This window comes from Lipotes vexillifer, unplaced genomic scaffold, assembly GCF_000442215.2.
Source record: "Lipotes vexillifer unplaced genomic scaffold, Lipotes_vexillifer_v1.1 scaffold47, whole genome shotgun sequence".
In the NCBI taxonomy this organism is placed as follows: domain Eukaryota; kingdom Metazoa; phylum Chordata; class Mammalia; order Artiodactyla; family Lipotidae; genus Lipotes; species Lipotes vexillifer.
This window is the reverse complement of record NW_006791298.1, coordinates 2415807-2434394: the sequence shown is the minus strand read 5'-3', so window position 1 is coordinate 2434394 and position 18588 is coordinate 2415807. Positions and strand designations below refer to the sequence as shown.

Genomic DNA, 18588 nt, shown 5'->3' with positions numbered 1-18588 from the left:
AAACATAAGTTTAAAAAACATATTTTAAAATTCTTGGGTACAAAGGTGTGAACCCCACCCTGCCCCCGCAAAAAGAATTTCTCTCAAACTCACCTGGCTATATTAAATGTTTTCTACCCAGTGGTATTACAATATGCTTCAAGGTCTGCTTCATATTAACTTACATTACTTACTAGCAAAGTATGATTGTCCTCTGGTACATTTATGAAAGACTTTTTTTTTTCTTTAAATGGTAGCATGACTTTTTTCCTTCATTCAAAAACCTATATGACCTGAACAAATGAATTTCCTACTTTCAAGTCTTAGAATTCTATAAGTAAAACTGCATACTGAAAAATATTTCCAAGTGAGTATAATATTCTCAATGGTGCATATGAAGTGAAAAAAAAATCACAACAATATATGTAAAAGGAAATTATACAAATTGTGGAAAAATACTTTTATTTAACTGTATCTTTATAATTTTTTAACTTAACATGCCTTATTATGCATGTTTGTATGTGCTAATATAAAAGAGGGATGGGAAAACTATGGCCCATAGTCCAAGCATGACCTGTGGTCTGTTTTTGTACAGCCTGCAAGCTAAGAATGGTTTTTACAGTTTTCAATGACTGTAAAACAAAAAAAGAAAAAAAAGAACAAAATGAGCAATAGAGCCCTTATATAGCCTGCAAAGCCTAAACTATTTACCATTAGGCCTTTTATAGAAAAAGTGTTCTGATCCCTGGGATACAGAACATAACATCTTGAAGAGTAGAAACCATGCTTTTATAATTATGTTTTTATACATGTCATACCAAGCTGGACTTGACATTATTAACAATCCATTTAATAATATTAGGCAACTACTTTTTCAACTATAAGCATCTGACCTATAAAATATAAAAGCCTGTTAATAAGCAAAAAAAACCTTTGTACTAATTTTGATTTTGTATATTATTCTAAATAGACTAAATTTACTATAACATGCTGTACCTGGATGACAATATTAATGATTCAGTTAAAAATAATAGTGGGACACAATAAATATGACAATTTTTTAAAAAACTTAAGTAGCATCCAAATAACTGGCACATAAAAAGCTGAGGTATAGTGAAATCTGACTTCCGACTTTTTTCTAACTACTCTGAATGTCACAGACACTTTATTTTACTATGATATAATTATAATATTAATAGTCCCATACATTTACAATTCACAAGAATTTGATGTATGCAAAGAAATGCTGAAAACATCAATTTTAGCTCTTGACATTTCATTACACTATCAGTACATTACAGCCCCCAGGTTACACTATTAAAAAAAAAAAAACTATAATGTTATGCATGTTCCAAGGTTGAAAGAGTTGTTAGTTTTTAGAACATTTCAATAAGGTAGTCTAATGAAAACCTGGTTAGAAAGAGACCTTGGATACCTATACCTATGAGCAAAAGAAGAAAAATTTGTCAGTAGATAAATTAAATGTAACTAGAGTCACAATATGTCTTGTTTGTTCCCTAACAGTAAATGAAAGCTACTTTATGAATATTCTCATATAGACTTTAAAAGTTCCAATAATATATATGCACTGCAAAAATCACTATCTCTGAGCCTGAGGACTTCTGTCACAAGATGAAAGATTTTAAAACAATTTTACCTTAAAATGTGAGCAACCACAGCTGGCCCATACCAATCTCCAGCTTTTTTCCCAGACTTCTTTCCATATTCTATTAGTTGATGTAAACCAAAGACAGCCAAGGGGGAATCACCAAACCAAGAGATGATTTTCCTGTGATAAATTTCATTTTGCATTTCACGATCATCAGAAAATCTCCCGATTGTTTCCTTCAGAGAAATTGTTGGGGTTTTGAGTTCTCTTTCCGCTGAAAGCGATGCTTCGAATGATGCAGTAAATTTTTTTACAGTGTTGGAAGTCCATGATTCAAAGTCTGAATTTTCAATGTTCAAAGCATCAGGCCAGGTCCAAGCTATAGCAGTTCCAAAGCAAGGTGTTCAGATCTTTGAAATAGTTAGACTTTAACAATTCTACTAAAATAAGCATGTAGCATTTAAAGTCATATGGGTTACTAAACTAAAATAGCAAAGTCAGAAACAGGCATATTTATAGTGATAGAAAGTAGATTAATGGTTGCTATTGGGAATGACCGCTAATGGGTATGAGGTTTCTTTGGCGGAAGATGAAAATCTTAAAATTAGATTATGGGGATAATTTTAGAACTCTGTAAATAAACTAAAAACCACTGAATTGTTGTTCACTTTAAATGAGTGAAATTATGGTCTGTTGATTATATCTAAATAAGGCTGTGTAAAAAAACAAACGTACAAGCAGAGGAAACATGCCAATATACCAATGATGTTTACTTTTGAGTTGAAATATTATTCTCCGGACTTTTCTGTAGTTTCTAAAATTTTTTAAATGGGGATATATTACATATAATCAGGAAAAAATTACCGAAATGAAAGAGAAAAATAGTAAACTTAGATACAAATGGACAATTCTGGAATATGTTTTTCTTTCTTTTTCTTTTTTTTTTTTTTTTGCAGTACGTGGGCCTCTCACTGTTGTGGCCTCTCCCGTTGCAGAGCACAGGCTCCGGACGCGCAGGCTCAGCGGCCATGGCTCACGGGCCTAGCTGCTCTGCGGCATGTGGGATCTTCCTGGACTGGGGCATGAACCCGTGTCCCCTGTATCAGCAGGCGAACTCTCAACCACCGTGCCACCAGGGAAGCCCCTTTCTTTTCTTTTCTTTGACAGTGTTAAGGTGGAATAAAGACTTTTGTATTGCATTACCAGTACCGCTCACCAGACATCCAGTCTTGACTACCCAAAGGCACAATAAACATATCCAACTAACAATCATAGTATTTATGAGAGTTTAACTTCAGAAAGTGGATTTTGTTTTGGTTATATGTTAAAATAGAAGTTTGACCTGGAAGTTTAATATTTCTTTACAAGGTGTTTTTTTTCTCATACAGTCCTTTAAAAATAACTTTATTATTTAGGGAGTAACATCAATTCTTTAGTAAATGAAGTTAATAAATGAAGTCATTAGAGATCAAAGACCCCCCCCAAATCAATTATATCACTACCTCACTGTTTTCAATAACACAACAGTCCCCAGACATTCATATAATTTCAAGCTAACAAAATGAGTCACAGATTCAGAGACCTAGTCAGGAGTGTGAAAAGTATTCCAATTCTTATCCATGATTGCATGAGACTATAAATAAATCATCCCAGAAAAAGCTGAAAAATTCCTTTTCCTTGCAATATCCACACTGCTCGTGAATAAACATTCTCTCCAAATGATCTCATCAATAATCCCTACAGAAAGGTTATTAAATATTTGCCATGCATTGCAGAAAATTGTCTGACACTTAAAAAATATAACGACACTTAGTAATAACCAGATATGATAGCCTAAAATGGTAAACTTAAATCCTCCTACAAATGTACACATTATATAAAAATAAACTAATAGAAATGGTAAGAAAGGTGGCACATTGGAAAACATAGATATATGTAAGTTAGTATCAATGACATTTCTGAGTCTAAAAGTCTAAGCATGAGGACCTTATTAAGAAAATGCCCTAATCAATTTAACTGATTATAATCACATTTATAAAGATAAAAATAATTTTAAAGAATAAAACTGTAAAATTTCTTAAGATTTAAATAATGTAAAAACATTAACTGCTCAATAATTTTCTGCTCAAAGTCACTGCTGTTAACCTGCCCAGAATTTACTGAACTAGAGATAATCCAGAGTTCAATCAAAAAGAACTAAATGATAACAGCAACAAAAAATCCAAAGCTACTAAAATTTGAACTTAATTAATTCATAGTGGTAGTCATGAATAATACTTATGTTTAACCTGTATGTTTGAAAGGTGAATGGCCCAGTCCAACAAAGATGTTACATACTAGATTAGTTACAACTTTAGAAGATATAGGGGACTCAGGAAATTAACATCAGGGAATTTTATTCAGTTTGCAAGCAAATTTAAAAAACAGTAACAATAACAACCCCCCCCCCCCAAAACCAGAGATTTGATTTACCTCTACCAAGGAAGTGTAGTACGAGTCCTTGAGCCAACAGCATCTGGCCAGTTCTTAGTGTACAGCCCCAACCACAGTCCGTTGTCAAAGCTGAGCCTTCTATTAGAGGAAACTCTTCCCTGTAGGTAAGCCATATTCTTGAGATGAAGTCTTTACGAAATTCTTCTACACTTCCCGCAATCACATGATCTTCTATTGTACATCCGGAGCTTACAGGTAACAGTTCATTTTCATCTACAAAATAAAAATATAAACTATACTCTAAATAAATGCAAAGAAATGTCAATAACGGTACTATATTCCCATTACTCTCCATATGGAGCACAGCACAATCTTTCTAATTCTTTTTTTTTCAATTTAAATGAAGATAAGTCTCATATTTTGCCTATTCAGGCTGTTATGAAAATCAAATGAGAATGAATGCTGAAATGTTCTATACACTCTGGTTCTAACTAATATAAGGTATTATCAGTACTACTGTTGTTAATAATAATACCCTATATTCTGAATATAATCAACTCTCTTATGAGGACATAATATAAAAATATATTTTCTTATTGCCTCATTTGGCTCAGGATATAGATATTAGTGCTCTCTAAAATGAGATTTGTCAATATGTAAAAATGTATGTAATCACATAACTAGTTCTTAAAATCAAATAAAATGTGCACATTGTATTTATTGTCATGAATATTTATACTCAAATTATAAAATCAAAACTAACAAGCTAAACAGTAAGAATATAAAATTCTTAAATATATTCGTATCCTTTCATGTTGAAGTATATATTTTTTTAAATTGTTGTGACCCGCATATATCATTTTTAAAGGCTTTTCCAAATTGATTATCTCCTATGCAATTTCTATGTGAAAACTATGGTCACTATTTGCCCAATAATTTACAAAAGACTAGTGCTCAAAATGAACTAACATTTCTTGATTCTTCCAGACAGAAAGTTTTAGTCATCTTTTCAACCTCAGCATGAAGCACAGTGCCTAGCACAAAGAGATCCTAATAAATGTTGGCTGGTTTGGGTGGGTGGATGCATAGGTAGATAAATCTGCCCATAACTCTCAATTCGAAGGAGTTTAATTTCTAATGCCCTTCCAAAGGATGTTAAAGCAGTTTTATCATGCTTTTATTCCTCATCTTTCCTGCACCTATCCCTTTTCAAGCTCATTCTGAAAAAAATTACAATCACCCAAACTTCATAATATTCAGCTTAGTGGAGCTAAGTTGTAGCATATAGTGTCAGTGGTAATTAGAAGAATACATGCTAGGGAGACCTTCAAGATGGAGGAGGAGTAAGACGTGGAGATCACCTTCCTCCCCACAAATACATCAAAAATACATCTACATGTGGAACAACTCCTACAGAACACCTACTGAACGCTGGCAGAAGTCCTCAGACTTCCCAAAAGGCAAGAAAATCCCCATGTACCTGGGAAGGGCAAAAGAAAAGAGAAAACACAGAGACAAAAGAATAGGGACAGGACCTGCCCCTCTGGGAGGGAGCTGTGAAGGAGGAAAGGTTTCCACACACTAGGAAGCCCCTTCACTGGCGGAGAAGGGGGGGTGGGGTGGGGGGCGGTGACGTTGGGGGAAGCTTCAGAGCCACGGAGGAGAACACAGCAACAGGGGTGCAGAGGTCAAAGTGGAGAGATTCCCTCACAGAGGATCACTGCTGACCAGCAGTCACCAGCCCGAGAGGCTTGTCTGCTCAACCACTGGGGCGGGTGGGGGCTGGGAGCTCAGGCTCGGGCTTTGGTCAGATTCCAGGGAGAGGACTGGGGTTGGCTGCGAGAAGACAGCCTGAAGGGGGCCAGTGCACCACAGCTAGCCGGGAGGAAGTCCAGGAAAAAGTCTGGACCTGCTGAAGAAACAAGAGACCACTGTTTCGGGGTGCATGAGGAGACAGGACTCCTTCCCTGTGTGCCCACAGAAGGCAAAGTACCACCTAAGTGAGCTCCAGAGATGGGAGCAAGCTGCGGCTATCAGCTTGGACCCCAGAGACGGGCACGGAATGCTAACGCTGCCGCCGCTGCCACCAAAAATCCTGTGTGCAAGCACAGGTCACTACCCACACCCCACCCCCCTGGGAGCCTGTGCAGCCGGCCACTGCCAGGGTCCCAAGGTCCAAGGACAACTTCCCCAGGAGAACACATGGTGAGCCTCAGGCTGTTGCAATGTCATGCCAGCCTGTGCCACCACAGGCTCGCCCCGCATTCCAATTATGACTATTGTACCCTCTTTCTCCCTGGCCTGAGTAAGCAAGAGACCCCTAATCAGTTGCTGCTTTAACCCCCTCTTGTCTGGGCAGGGAACAGATGCCTGAGGGTGACATACACGCAGAGGCGGGGCCAAAACCACAGCTGAACCCCAGGAGCTGTGCAAACGAAGAGAAAGGGAAATTTCTCTGTGCAGCCTCAGGAGCAGCAGATTAAAACCCCACAATCAAGCTGAAGAACCCTGCATCTGTGAAATACCTGAATAGATAATGAATGTTCCCAAAATTGAGGCAGTGGACTTTGGGAGCAACTGTAGACTTGGGGTTTGCTTTCTGCATCGGATTTGTTTCTGGTTTTTACGATTCTCTAAGTTTTTAGTGCTTGTTATCATTGGTGAATTTGTTTATTGGTTTAGTTGCTCTCTTCTTTTTTTAATTTCTTATTTATTGATTTTCCCCCCCTTGTTTCTCTTTTTGTGAGTGTGTATGCATATGTTTCTTTGTGTGGTTTTGTCTGTTTAGGTTTGCTTTTACCATTTGTCCTAGGGTTCTGACTGTTCTTTGTTAATTATTTCTTTTTTTTTTTTTTTTATGGGTAATGAGAAAGTGAACAACCAAAGCAACATTACAGGTTTCATACATAGTTCTTTCATGTGCTGCATTGCTCAGAGGGAGAAAAATGGTGCTTAGCATTCAATCTCATAAAGTTTCTGCTTCTAAGAACATTAGTGAGGGATATAAACATTCAATGCACTTTAGAAATACAATTCAACCACGCATTACTTGCACAATAGCTTACATCAAATCTATAATCATGTATTGCACAATAACCTAACAAAAGTGAAACTCCTTTTGTAAAAAAATTTAGTTGAGTAATTTACCAGATGCCCCAAATTAGAAAATGTGTGTTACTCAGTAGAAGGTTCTTGTACCTGCCTTGAGGCCCATCTACTTGAACGCTGGTGCTCAGCAGATAAAACAAATTCAATCTTTACTGAAGTTTTTCCAAAATATAAAAAGGTGATTTTATTCATATTCTCAAAAATACTTTTTTTTTTTTTTTATGGCTGTGTTGGGTCTTCGTTTCTATGTGAGGGCTTTCTCTAGTTGCAGCAAGTGGGGGCCACTCTTTATTGCGGTGCACAGGCCTCTCACTATCGCAGCCTCTCTTGTTGTGGAGCACAGGCTCCAGACGCGCAGGCTCAGTAATTGTGGCTCACAGGCCCAGCTGCTCCGCGGCATGTGGGATCCTCCCAGACCAGGGCTCGAACCCATGTCCCCTGAATCGGCAGGCAGACTCCCAACCACTGCACCACCAGTGAAGCCCCTATTATTTCTTTTTATGAGTGTGTGTGTGTACGTTACTTTGTGTGATTTTTGTCTAGTTTTGCTTTTACCATTTGGTTTGGGATTCTATCTGGTTTCTTTTTTCCCCTCCTTTTATTTCTTCCTTTTCTTCCAAGCCGTGGGGCTGGCAGGGTCTTGGTGCTCCAGCCGGATGTCAGGCCTGAGCCTCCAAGGTGGGAGAGCCAAGTCCAGGACACTGGACCACCAGAGACCTCCCAGCCCCACGTAATATCAATTGTTGAGAGCTCTCCCAGAGATCTCCGTCTCAACGCTAAGACCCAGATCTACCCAATGGCCAGCAAGCTTCAGTGCTGGACACCCCATGCCAAACGTCTAGTAAGACAAAAAAACAACCACACGCATTAGCATAAGGGCTGCCTAAACTCATACTAAGTTCACAGACATGCCAAAACACACCACCAGACACAGCCCTGCCCACCAGAAGATCCAGGCCCACCTACCAGAACACAAGCACCAGTCCCCTCCACCAGGAAGCCTACACAACACACTGAACCAACCTCACCCATTGGGGGCAGACACCAAAAACAACAGGAACAAAGAACCCAAAGTCTGTGAAGAGGAGACCCCAAACACAGTAAGTTAAAAAAAATGAGAAGACAGAAATATACACCAGATGAAGGAGCAAGGTAAAAACCCACCAGACCAAACACATGAAGAGGAAACAGGCAGTCTAACTGAAAAAGAATTCAGAATAATGATAGTAAAGATGAGCCAAAATCTTGGATATAGAATGGAGAAAATATAAGAAACGTTTAAGAAGGACCTAGAAGACCTAAAGAGCAAACAAACAGTGATGAACAACACAGTAAATGAAATTAAAAATTCTCTACAAGGAATCAATAGCAGAATAACTGAGGCAGAAGAACAGGTAAGTGACCTCGAAGATAAAATAATGGAAATAACTACCACAGAGCAGAATAAAGAAAAACAAATGAAAAGAATTGAGGACAGTCTCAGAGACCCCTGGGACATTAAATACAACACTTGAATTACAGGGCTCCCAGAAGAAGAAAAGAAAAAGAAAGGGTCTGAGAAAATATTTGAAGACATTATAGTTGAAAACTTCCCTAACAAGGGAATGGAAATAGCCAACTAAGTCCATGAAGAACAGAGAGTCCCATACAGGATAAACACAAGGAAAAACACAGCAAGACATATATTAACCAAACTATCAAAAACTAAATACAAAGAAAAACTATTAAAAGCAGCAAGGAAAAAGCAACAAATATCATACAAGGGAATCCACATAAGGTTAACAGCTGATCTTTCACCAGAAACTCTGCAAGCATAAGGGAGTGGCAGGACATATTTAAAGTGATGAAAGGGAAAAACCTACAACCAAGATTACTCTACCCAGCAAGGATCTCATTCAGATTCGATGGAGCAATTACAACCTTTACAGACAAGCAAAAGCTAAGAGAATTCAGCACCACCAAACCAGCTTGACAACAAACGGTAAAGGAACTTCTCTGAGCAGGAAACACAAGAGAAGGAAAAGACTTACAAAAACAAACTGAAAACAATTAAGAAAATGGTAACAGGAACATACATATTGATAAATGTAAATGTAAATGTACCTTAAATGTAAATGGACTAAATGCTCCAACCAAAAGACACAGACTGAAATAGATACAAAAACAAGACCAATCATATGCTGTCTACAAGAGACCCACTTCAGACCTAGGGACACATGCAGACTGAAAGTAAGGAGATATAAAAAGATATTCCATGCAAATGGAAATCAAAAGAAAGCTGGAGTAGCAATTCTCATATCAGACAAAATAGACTTTAAAATAAAGACTATTACAAGAGACAAAGAAGGACACTACATAATGATCAAGGGATCAGTCCAAGAAGAAGATATAACAATTGTAAATATTTATGCACCGAACACAGGAGCACCTCAGTACATAAGGCAACTGCTAAGAGCCATAAAAGAGGAAATTGACAGTAACACAATCATAGTAGGGGACTTTAACACCCCACTTTCAACAATGGACAGATCATCCAAAATGAAAATAAATAAGGGAACACAAGCTTTAAATGATACATTAAAGAAGATGGACTTAATTGATATTTATAGAACATTCCATCCAAAAACAACAGAATACACTTTCTTCTCAAGTGCTCATGGAACATTCTCCAGGATAGATCATATCTTGGGTCACAAATCAAGCCTTGGTAAATTTAAGAAAATTGAAATCGTATCAAGTATCTTTTCCGACCACAATGCTATGAGACTAGATATCAATTACAGGGAAAAAATCTGTAAAATATACAAACACATGGAGGCTAAACAATACATTACTTAGTAACCAAGAGATCACTGAAGAAATCAAAGAGAAAATCAAAAAATACCTAGAAACAAATGACAATGAAAACACAACGACCCAAAACCTATGGGATACAGCAAAAGCAGTTCTAAGAGCGAAGTTTACAGAAATACAATCCTACCTTAAGGAACAAGAAACATCTCAAATAAACAACCTAACCTTACACCTAAAGCAATTAGAGAAAGAAGGACAAAAAAACCCCAAAGTTAGCAGAAGGAAAGGAATCATAAAGATCAGATCAGAAATAAGTGAAAAGAAATGAAGGAAAAAATAGCAAAGATCAATAAAACTAAAAGCTGGTTCTTTGAGAATATAAACAAAATTCATAAACCATTAGCCAGACTCACCAAGAAAAAAAGGAAGAAGACTCAAATCAAGCCAATTAGAAATGAAAAAGGAGAAGTAACAATTGACACTGCAGAAACACAAAGGATCAGGAGAGATTACTACAAGCAACTACATGCCAATAAAATGGACAACCTGGAAGAAATGGACAAATTCTTAGAAAAGCACAACCTTCCCATACTGAACCAGGAAGAAATAGAAAATATAAATAGACCAATCACAAGCACTGAAATTGAAACTGTGATTAAAAATCTTCCAACAAACAGGGCTTCCATGGTGGTGCAGTGGTTGGGAGTCCGCCTGCCGATGCAGGGGACGCGGGTTCGTGCTCCAGTCTGGGAGGATCCCACGCAGGGGACACGGGTTCGTGCCCCGGTCCGGGAAGATCCCACGTGCCACGGAGCGGCTGGGCCCGTGAGCCATGGCCGCTGAGCCTGTGAGTCTGGAGCCTGTGCTCCGCAAAAAAAAAAAAAATTTTCCAACAAACAAAAGCCCAGGACCAGATGGCTTCACAGGCAAATTCTATCAAGCACTTAGAGAAGAGCTAACACCTATCCCTCTCAAACTCTTCTAAAATACAGCAGAGGAAGGAACACTCCCAAATTCATTCTAGGATGCCACCATCACCCTGATACCAAAACCAGACAAAGATGTCATAAAAAAAGAAAACTACAGGCCAATATCACTGATGAATATAGATGCAAAAATCTTCAACAAAATTCTAGCAAACAGAATCCAACAGCACATTAAAAGGATCATACACCATAATGACGTGGGGTTTATCCCAGGAATGCAAGGATTCTTCAATACATGCAAATCAATCAATGTGATACACCATATTAACAAATTGAAGGATAAAAACCATATGACCATCTCAATATATACAGAAAAACCTTTTGAAAAAATTCAGCACCCATTTATGATTAAAAACTCTCCAGGAAGTGGGCATGGAGGGAAACTACCTCAACATAATAAAGGCCATATGTGACAAACCCACAGCCAACATCGTTCTCAATGGTGAAAAACTGAAAGCATTTCCTCTTAGATCAGGAAGAAGACAAGGTTGCCCATTCTCACTGCTATTATTCAACATCGTTTTGGAAGTCTTAGCCACGGCAATCAGAGAAGAAAAAGAAATAAATGGAACCCAAATCAGAAAAGAAGAAGTAAAACTGTCACTGTTGGCAGATGACATGATACTATACATAAAGAGTCCTAAAGATGCTACCAGAAAACTACTAGAGCTAATCAATGAATTTGGTAAAATTGAAGGATACAAAATTAATGCACAGAAATCTCTTGCATTCCTATACAGTAATGATGAAAAATCTGAAACAGAAATTAAGGAAATACTCCAAGTTACCACTGCAGCAAAAAGAATAAAATACCTAGGAATAAACCTAAGAAGACAAAAGACCTGTATGCAGAAAACTATAAGACACTAATGAAAGAAATTAAAGACGCTACAAACAGATGGAGAGATATACCTTGTTCTGTGATTGGAAGAGTCAACATTGTGAAAAAGGCTATAGTACCCAAAGCAATCTAAAGATTCAGTGCAATCCCTATCAAACTGCCAATGGCATTTTTCACAGAACTACAACAAAATATTTTACAATTTATATGGAAACACAAAGACTCCAAATAGCCAAAGCAATCTTTAGAAAGAAAAACGGAGGTGGAGGAATCAGGCTCCAGGACTTCAGACTATACTACAAAGCTACAGTAATCAAGTTAATACGGTACTGGCACAAAAACAGATATATAGATCAATGGAACAGGATAGAAAGCCCATAGACAGACACACGCACATATGGTCACCTTATCTTTGATAAAGGAGGCAAAAGTATACAATGGAGAAAAGACAGCCTCTTCAATAAGTGGTGCTGGGAAAACTGGACAGCAACATGTAAAAGAATGAAATTAGAACACTCCCTAACACCATACACAAAAACAAACTCAAAATGGATTAGAGACCTAAATGTAAGGCCGGACACTATCAAACTCTTAGAGGAAAACATAGGCAGAACACTCTATGACATAAATCACAGCAAGATCCTTTTTGACCCACCTCCTAGAGAAACGTAAATAAAAACAATAATAAACAAATGGGACCTAATGAAACTTAAAAGCTTTTGAACAGCAAAGGACACCATAAACAAGACGAAAAGACCACCCTCAGAATGGGAGAAAATATTTGCAAACGAAGCAAAAGACAAAGGATTAATCTCCAAAATTTACAAGCAGTTCATGCAGCTCAGTATCAAAAAAACAAACAACCCAATCCAAAAATGGGCAGAAGACCTAAATAGACATTTCTCCAAAGAAGATACATGAAATACATGAAAGGATGCTCAACATCACTAATCATTAGAGAAATGCAAATCAAAACCACTATGGGGTATCACCTCACATCGGTCAGAATGGCCATCATAAAAAAAATCTACAAACAATAAATGCTGGAGAGGTGTGGAGAAAAGGGAACCCTCCTGCACTGTTGGTGGGAATGTAAATTGATACAGCCACTATGAAGAACAGTATGGAGGTTCCTTACAAAACTAAAAATAGAACTTCCCTATGACCCAGCAATCCCACTACTGGGAATATACCCTGAGAAAACTGTAATTCAAAAAGAGTCATGGACCACAATGTTCACTGCAACTCTATTTACAATAGCCAGGACATGGAAGCAACCTAAGTGTCCATCACCAGATGAATGGATAAAGGAGATGTGGCACATAGATACAATGGAATATTACTCAGCCATAAAAGGAAACGAAATTGAGTTTTCTGTAGTGAGGTGGATGGACCTAGAGTGTGTCATACAGAGTGAAGTTAGTCAGAAAGAGAAAAACAAATACCATATGCTAACACATATATATGGAATCTTAAAAAAAAAGGTTATGAAGAACCTGGGGCAGACAGGAATAAAGAGCAGATGTAGAAAATGGACTTGAGGACACGGGGAGGGGGAAAGGTAAGCTGGGATGACGTGAGAGAGTGGCATGGACTTATATATACTACCAAATGTAAAACAGATACCTAGTGGGAAGAAACCACATAGTACAAGGAGATCAGCTTGGTGCTTTGTGACCACCTAGAGGGGTGGGATAGGGAGGGTGGGAGGCAGACGCAAGAGGGAGGAGATATGGGGATATATGTATATGTATAGCTGATTCACTTTGTTATACAGCAGAAACTAACACAACAATGTAAAGCAATTATAATCCAATAAATATGTTAAAAAAATTTTTTAATGAAAAAAAAGGGCTTCCCTGGTGGTGCAGTGGTTGAGAGTCCACCTGCTGATGCAGGGGACATGGGTTCGTGCCCCAGTCCAGGAGGATCCTGCATGCCGCGGAGCGGCTGGGCCTGCGTGTCTGGAGCCTGTGCTCCGGAACAGGAGAGGCCACAACATTGAGAGGCCCAAGTACTGCAAAAAAAAAAAAAAAAAGATGTGGCACATATATACAGTGGAATATTACTCAGCCATAAGAAGAAACAAAATTGAGTTATTTGTAGTGAGGTGGATGGACCTAAAGTGTGTCATACAGAGTGAAGTAAGTCAGAAAGAAAAAATCAAATACCATGTGCTAACACGTATGTATGGAATCTAAAGAAATGGTTCGGATGAACCTAGGGGCAGGACAGGAATAAAGACGCAGACTAAGAGAATGGACTTGAGGACATGGCGGGTGAGGAGGGTAAGCCGGGATGAAGTGAGAGAGTGGCATTGACACATATACACTACCAAATGTAAAACAGTGGGAAGCAGCTGCATAGCATAGGGAGATCAGCTTGGTACTTTGTGACCACCTAGAGGGGTGGGATAGGGAAGGTGGGAGCGAGGCACAAGAGGGAGGGGATGTGGGGATATATGTATACATACAGCTGATTCACTTTGTTATACAGCAGAAACTAACACAACATTGTAAAGCAATTATATTCTAATAAAGATGTTAAGAAAAAAAACCAAATACATGGCAAGGCTCTATTATCAATGAATTTCTCTGAAGATCAGAGTTTGAATTTAATTCCAAATAAAAATAAAAATACCTGAAAACTGAATATGGCACTACAAATAAGTCCAAAATTTCCAGTTTGGAGACATTTAAATTTGTTTGAAATTGGATATAATAACACATTAACTCTCACAGCTCATCCTGAGGCTTGCCAAACACATAGTTCTAATTTCCTACCTTGACAAAGTGATTAGCTCCTTATCCTTTTAAGATCTAGTCTCCTCTTAATATTTACTCTAAATATTATTGTGAAACTGTTCATACTAAATGAAGTTTGTTGTCTTGTTGACTTTCCACTATAATACTACTCCTGCTATTCCACTTTTTGACTGACTTTCCTTTTCACAGTATTAACTAATTATATCTAGAATGCTTTTTATCTACATCTGCTCCCCCTCCAGATTTCAAGTATTCTAGAGAAGAAATATGCTTATCGTCTAGACCTCTGAATGTTCAGCGCCTAACACAGAGTTCAGTCCATAGTAGATACACAATAAATATTTGTTTTGCTTTGCTTTTGTTTTCTATGATGGAAAAGACTTCTGAGCAGAGGTTTATGAAGAGTGAGAATGCCTGAAAGAACCACTACAAAGAATGAGAAAGAAAGCTGATAAAGGAAATAGAAGAGACCTGCTAGCAATATTGAGGGCTCAGTCAAGGGTGCTTATCGCAATCAAAAATCACAATTATCCCACAACTACAGAAAGCCCACGCACAGCAACAAAGACCCAATGCAGCCAAAAATAAATAAATAAATATTTTTTAAAAATCACAATTAAACAAGCTAATATGAGAAATAATCAAAAGTACAACAAACTGCAGAAATAAACTCTGAAAGAGTATAACTACTGTAATTATCAGGTATGGGATAAAATAAGTATGCATATGTTTAAAAAGCAGAAGGTACTGAAAGGTGGACAAATAACAGAAAACAATTTAAATTGACCAGGCACATGTAAAGGAAAACCAAATAAAACTACTAGAAATGAAAAATATAATAAATGAAAATAGAAATTTGGTATAGGTTAAATAGAAAATTATACAAAGCTCAGAAGATAATCAAGGAACCAGAAAAACTAAAGAAATTACTCAGAACACAGCACAGAGAGAAAAAATAACAGAAAATATAAAAAACAAGAATTTCACAGACATGAAAAAAAAATCTAACAGAAAGACTTATCAGAGATGCAAAAGGAGAGAACAAGAAGAATGGAGAAAAACTATAATTAAAAGTGGCTGAGGGCTTCCCTGGTGGTGCAGTGGTTGAGAGTCCACCTGCCAATGCAGGGGACACGGTTTCATGCCCCAGTCTGGGGAGATCCCACATGCTGCCGAGCGGCTGGGCCCATGAGCCATGGCCGCTGGGCCTGTGCATCTTGAGCCTGTGCTCCGCAACGGGAGAGGCCACAACAGTGAGAGGCCCGCGTCCCGCAAAAAAAAAAAAAAAAAAAAAAACACAGAGAGGAAAAAGAATTTTTTAAAAAATAAAAGCACATCCGTGAGATGTGGCACAATTTCATTCATGCTAATATATGTTCAATTGGAGACCCAGAAGGAGAGGGAAGAGAGGGGAAGACAGAAAACATATTTGAAGACAAAATGGCTGAAAAAATTCAAAATTGGTGAAAACTATGAAACAGGTTCAAGAAATTCAACAAAACCTAAGCACAAGAAACATGAAGAAAACTATACATCATAATCAAATTGTTCCAAACTAGTGATAAAAAAAAAAATCTTAAAAGTAGTCAAGAAAAAAAAGCCACATTATGTACACAGAAAGATAAGGATGACCTCACAGATTCCTCCCTGGAAACAAAATAAACAAAAAGATAGCAGGGCAACATCTTTAAAGATACTGAAAGAAAAAAAATCATCAACCCAAAATTCTATATCCAGCAAAAATATCTTTCAAAAATGAAAGCAAAACCCTTTTTCAGAGACACAAAAGCTGAAGGAATGTATCACCAGCACACCTTGCACTATAAGAAATGTTAAAATAAGTCTTTCAAGCAGGAAAATAATGGATTTTAGCAGATGGAAATATGGATTCACACAAAGGAATGAAGAACACCAAAAATAACTATATGAGCAAATACATTACTTTTCTTATTACTTAAATCTCTTTAAGTAATTGACTTAAGTAATTGACATTGACTGTTTAAACAAAAATAATAACAATGTATTATGGCATGTATAAGATACAAATAAATAAAATGTATGACACCAGTAGCATAAAGACCAGGAGGAGGGAAGTGAAGTACACCACTCTAAGGTTCTTATACTATATGTGAGTTGGTATAATATCACTGAAGGTAGACTGTGATAAGTTAAAGATATACCCTAAAACCTTAAAGTAACCCAGTAAAATAACACAATAAAAAGTTACAGCTAATCAGCCAACAAAGAGATAAAATAGAAATAAAAAAATATTCAGTCTGAAAGAAGGTAGAAAAAGAGGAAAAGGGAACAAAGAGCAGACTTAACAAATAGTGAGATAACAGACAAACCTAACTATATCAATAATCATATAAAATGTGAATACAGGCATACATTGTTTTTGTTCTTCACTTTATTGTGCTTTGCGAATACTGCGTTTTTTACAAATTGAAGGTTTGTGGTAACTCTGTGTTGTCAGATGATGATTAGCATTTTTTAGCCATAAAGTATTTTTTAATTAAGGTACATATATTATTTTTTTAGACATAATGCTATTGTATACTTAATAGACTATAATACAGTATAAACGTAACTTTCATATGCACTGGGAAACCAAAAAATTTGTACAACCTACTTTATTGAAATATTTGTTTTATTGCAGTGGTCTGGAACCAAACCCACAATATCTCCAAGGTATGCCTGTAGTCTAAACAACTTAATTAAAAGGCAGAGATTATCAGATTGTATAAAAAAGCAAGACCCAACAATTTACTTCCTACAGGAAACAAACTTTAAATATAAAGACAAATAGATTAAGTGTAAAAGAACATAAAAAGATATACCATATAACCCTAAGCAAAAGAAAGCTTAATATCAGACAAAGTAGATTTCAGACCAAAAAAATATCACCAGGGAAAAAGAAGGGTTTTATAATTATAAAGGGGACAATTCATTAACTGACCATAACAACTCTAAATGTTAATGTACCCAATAACAAAGCTTCAAAATTGAAGAAGCAAAAACTGACAGAATTGCAAGGAGAAATAAACAAATCCACAATTATAGTCGGAGATTTCAATATCCCTCTCATAAAAATTGGTAAAACAAGTAGGACAGAGCAAGAATAGAGAAGACTTGAACTCAACCAACTTGACCTAACTGTCCTTATAGAACATTCCAGTAACAGAATACATATTCTTCTCAAGCACACAAAGAACATTTACCAACTTATACCACATTTAGGCCATAAAGCAAGTCTCAATAACGTCAAAGAGATTAGAGTCATAAAAATATTTTCTCTGACCACAATTGAATTAGATTAAAAATCAATAACAGGACAAGATCTGGAAATTTTCCAAATTAAGTAATATACCTATAAATAATTGATTTCATCCTGCACACCCTTTCTTACTAAATGGCAAAAGTCATGTTTCAAAAAATTCCTAATTGTGGGATCTTATTTCCAACAACATTTGGGCATAATCTTGGCAACATGTAGAATAACAAAGACCCCTGAAAACAGTAGAGATAGTACAAGAACCAAGAGCACACAAAGGAAGACCCCTCGATACCTTACTTTCATGCCCTTTATGTCCTATAAAGAGATCCCTAGGCAAAGCTCCACCCTGGGCTGGTTTCAGTGCAGAAAAACTTTTATTATGTTCTAGCCTCTGTGCTACCCTCTCTACTTCTTAAAAAACTTTTTTTTTTTCCTTTTGTCCACGCACTATTTGGGGGTTTTTTTGTCCATAGGTTAGAATCATTGTCTATAGATGCTCCTCAGCCCCAAAATTAGGAAGGAGAGAGCCTTACCTCTGTTATTCATGTTAAATCATTTGGGTCCCTAAGATAGAACTGGTATACTAGAAATAACCACAGATACAGTTTTTCCTTAATGGTCTCTGGGCCCATCATGTCCTGAACCATCTAAGAGAAAATCTGGTGGAGATTGACCAATGCACAGTAAATCTAAAAAGCTGTGAGTACATAATGACACACAGAGAGAAAAGGTTAGCATTAAGATATTTCAAATGCGATAAACAGAATATTATATTTCTGTTGAAGCTATAAAGTAAG

General features: G+C 37.0%; 1 protein-coding gene across 1 annotated transcript in view; it reads right to left on the bottom strand.

Annotated features, from left to right (window-relative positions):
• ATG4C (autophagy related 4C cysteine peptidase) overlaps positions 1-18588 on the bottom strand; it is a 63669-nt gene that overhangs the window by 32096 nt on the left and 12985 nt on the right. Inside the window, exons 3-4 of the mRNA XM_007464294.1 lie at positions 4061-4294; positions 1637-1967 (exon numbers count right to left, since the gene is read on the bottom strand). Coding sequence (XP_007464356.1) covers positions 1637-1967; positions 4061-4294 — 565 coding nt within the window. The remainder of the gene's footprint in view (positions 1-1636; positions 1968-4060; positions 4295-18588) is intronic.